The sequence below is a fragment of the Sceloporus undulatus genome, chromosome 4, assembly GCF_019175285.1.
Source record: "Sceloporus undulatus isolate JIND9_A2432 ecotype Alabama chromosome 4, SceUnd_v1.1, whole genome shotgun sequence".
Lineage (NCBI taxonomy): Eukaryota > Metazoa > Chordata > Lepidosauria > Squamata > Phrynosomatidae > Sceloporus > Sceloporus undulatus.
In genome coordinates this window covers 167,302,164-167,304,768 of record NC_056525.1, presented here as the reverse complement: position 1 = coordinate 167,304,768, position 2,605 = coordinate 167,302,164, and the positions used below count along the sequence as shown (strand labels likewise).

The 2,605-nt window shown below is 38.7% G+C and overlaps 2 protein-coding genes across 3 annotated transcripts in view; both read right to left on the bottom strand.

Annotated features, from left to right (window-relative positions):
* CDYL (chromodomain Y like) overlaps positions 1–2,605 on the bottom strand; it is a 172,618-nt gene that overhangs the window by 113,784 nt on the left and 56,229 nt on the right. The window lies entirely within an intron of this gene.
* LYRM4 (LYR motif containing 4) lies at positions 634–2,182 on the bottom strand. 2 transcript variants are annotated; one of them, XM_042462483.1, is made up of 3 exons: positions 2,117–2,182; positions 1,156–1,276; positions 634–1,089 (listed from the first exon to the last, which is right to left on the bottom strand). In XM_042462483.1, the coding sequence occupies exons 1-3, from the start codon at positions 2,143–2,145 to the stop codon at positions 997–999; spliced, it is 243 nt and encodes an 80-aa protein (XP_042318417.1). In that variant the 5' UTR covers positions 2,146–2,182; the 3' UTR covers positions 634–996. The 2 variants fall into 2 exon arrangements, with proteins under 2 accessions (XP_042318417.1, XP_042318418.1); XM_042462484.1 differs by having other exon boundaries at positions 642–1,059.

Here is a 2,605-nt window from a genome sequence, read left to right as displayed (position 1 = left end):
GCGGATCGGGGCCTCAGTGGCTGCCGGTGTAGCCGCTGAAGCCCCGATACTCCGGGGAAAGGGGCGGGGCCAGACCGCCCCAAATTGGCGGTCTATATCCCGCCTGTATATGACTAATGGAGAAGAAACCCAATGTGGTAAAGCACATAATTCACATCCAGAGCATCCCAGGTTCAGTCTCCAGTTGTGTCCTACTTAGCAAAACTCCTACAAGAGGTTGCAGGAAAGTCTTTGTACACCATGTTATAGGGACAGTGCCAGCTGTAGTAGTCAGCTAACTAGTAGTTTGATTAAGCAGAATCTCCTTAATATTGTAATTTGTTCACTAGCCACAATAAAAGAAAATTTAGAAAATGATAAAGAGATTTTACAAGGAAAGATTACAAATTTTGGGCTGTTTGGCTTGGAAAAAAGGGGAAACTAAACAGAGACATAACAGAGGTTATGAATGAATATTGAGAAAGTAGTTAAGGACAAGCTTTTCTTCTTCTTTTATAATGCTGAATCACAGGGCTGTCCATTACATTATAGTAAAATGTGTGACATTCAGGACAGATAAAATGAAACTATGGAATTCACTCCCACAGAATATAGGGATAGTTGCCAACATGACTGGCTTCAAAGGGGGAATTGATAAATTAAAAAAGGTGGAATAATCAGTGGCTACAATTCAGAATGGCTATATGTTTCTTCTAGTATGCCCCTGCATGCCAGTTGCTGGGGAACACAAGATGGAGGGTGCTACTATATTGAAATGGCAACCTCCTTAGAGGCAATAAAGTGACCACTGTGTGAAAAGAATAACAGATCAGATAAACTATTGCTGGATCTGACATGTTTTACTTATATATATATTAAAATTACATACATATGAACACATAATTTTAAAGTCCAGTCTAGGATATATTTCACCAGCTTCAATACACTGACTAAGAAGGACATGAGCAACTTGAGGCTTGCCAAATATTGCTGGACTGTAACACTCATGATCCCTCATCAGTGGTTATGCTGATGGAAGTTGTAGTCCAGTGACATCTGAAGGACTGCAGGACTTCCATCCTTGATGTAAATGGAGATAAAAGACCAAACCTACTTAGAGAATACCACAATGTCATGCTTGCAATTTAATTAAACTGGAAACAAAACAATGCTTACCTGTCGACGTATTATTTCCAGATTAGTTTTTGCTTTGTTAACTAGTGTTTCTATTTCCGTTGAATCCTTAATATTTTTGTTTTCTCTGAAGGCATCTTTTATTCTTCTGATGGCATAGGTCCTAAGCATATTGGTTAGCAAAAAGACAACAAAAGTCCAGTTCAGTTTAATATTTTACAATAAAAATTGTACAGCAACTATAAGGATGCAGAGAACTTAAGATTTTTAATAGCACAGAAAAATGTTTTTCATATTTATAATAATAATATCTAATATTTATATAATCCTTTTTATACAATTTGATAGGAGATTATATTAAATAAATCTACAATCTAAATTTATTTATCACTCTGTTTTTATACAGCACTTAGTGTATGTAGGATGTATCATTTTACACAGTCCAGAGTGCACTATAAAGATCTTTCTATCTGGTCATACATCCATTCTTATGAAATCTAGGCCAGTTTAACTCAATATTGTTACCCTCATACTATAGGAGCACTCTGTTTGGGTGTGCACACACATATGGATACACACACACACACACGCACAAGAAACAAAATTGAAAGTTTAGGATTAAGAAAGCATTTACTGAAAATATTTTAACAAGGGACTCTACCATTATGCTAAAAGGCAGATTTTCCAACAACATATATTTTAAACATCCAGGAACCATCAAATAACTTTTTAAAAATTCAAAAGGGTGTACATGTAACACTGGGGTGGGAGAAGTGTGGCATGTGGCCCCAAAGCCATTTTTGGAAATCTCAGGGGTTCCAATGCCCCCTCCCCCAAATTTGGGTTGTGTCTGTCATATTTTTGTTTTCCCTTAAAATGGCTGACAGAGTGCCCAAGCCTCTTGTGAGCGATAATGGCTATTTTCCTCCATTTTACTATTTTCATACTTTCAGGTCTGAATGGGGCTTAGTTCCAAATAGGAAATGACTGTTAGGTTACTTACTGTTTGGCAATAAGGTCGCCCTTGGACATGGAACAGATCAGGAGGGTGCCAAAAGTGCAATATAACTGTCAGCAGAGCCTGTGGAGGACATTATTGGTTGTTTTTTTTTTTTGGGGGGGGTGTAATGAATTTTCTCTGGCACTACATTTTGATGGTATAATCCTCTAGAATCCCATATAGGGGTGGGGAGCTAACCCCAAACCCTGAAAGCCCACTCCATGGAAGAATCCCAATTTCTCTCTCCTAGTACTTTCCAGATGTTGGATGACAACTTCCATCATCCTAAATTAGCACTGAAAACAACAACAACCCAGAACAAAAATTAAGGTCGCATCCAGGCTTTCTCTTTCTCAGTACAGACTAAGGGTGGGCAATTGTGCCAGGCTGGGAGATCTTGGAGGGTTGTGTCTGTCCCCCCCCCCCCCCCCGATGGATCCACCTCCATAAACCAAAAAACGTACTCTGGGAGACATATTCACCATGTTTTGG

What these genes read in the sequence shown, in the direction of transcription:
- LYRM4 (XM_042462483.1), bottom strand. Translation starts at nt 2,145, where the DNA reads ATGTCCAAGGGCGACCTTATTGCCAAACA. An exon ending in GGCGACCTTATTGCCAAACA is followed by an intron (nt 1,277 to 2,116) that starts GTAAGTAACCTA and finishes CAATATGCTTAG; the next exon opens with GACCTATGCCATCAGAAGAA. An exon ending in TGGAAATAATACGTCGACAG is followed by an intron (nt 1,090 to 1,155) that starts GTAAGCATTGTT and finishes TTCTCTAAGTAG; the next exon opens with GTTTGGTCTTTTATCTCCAT.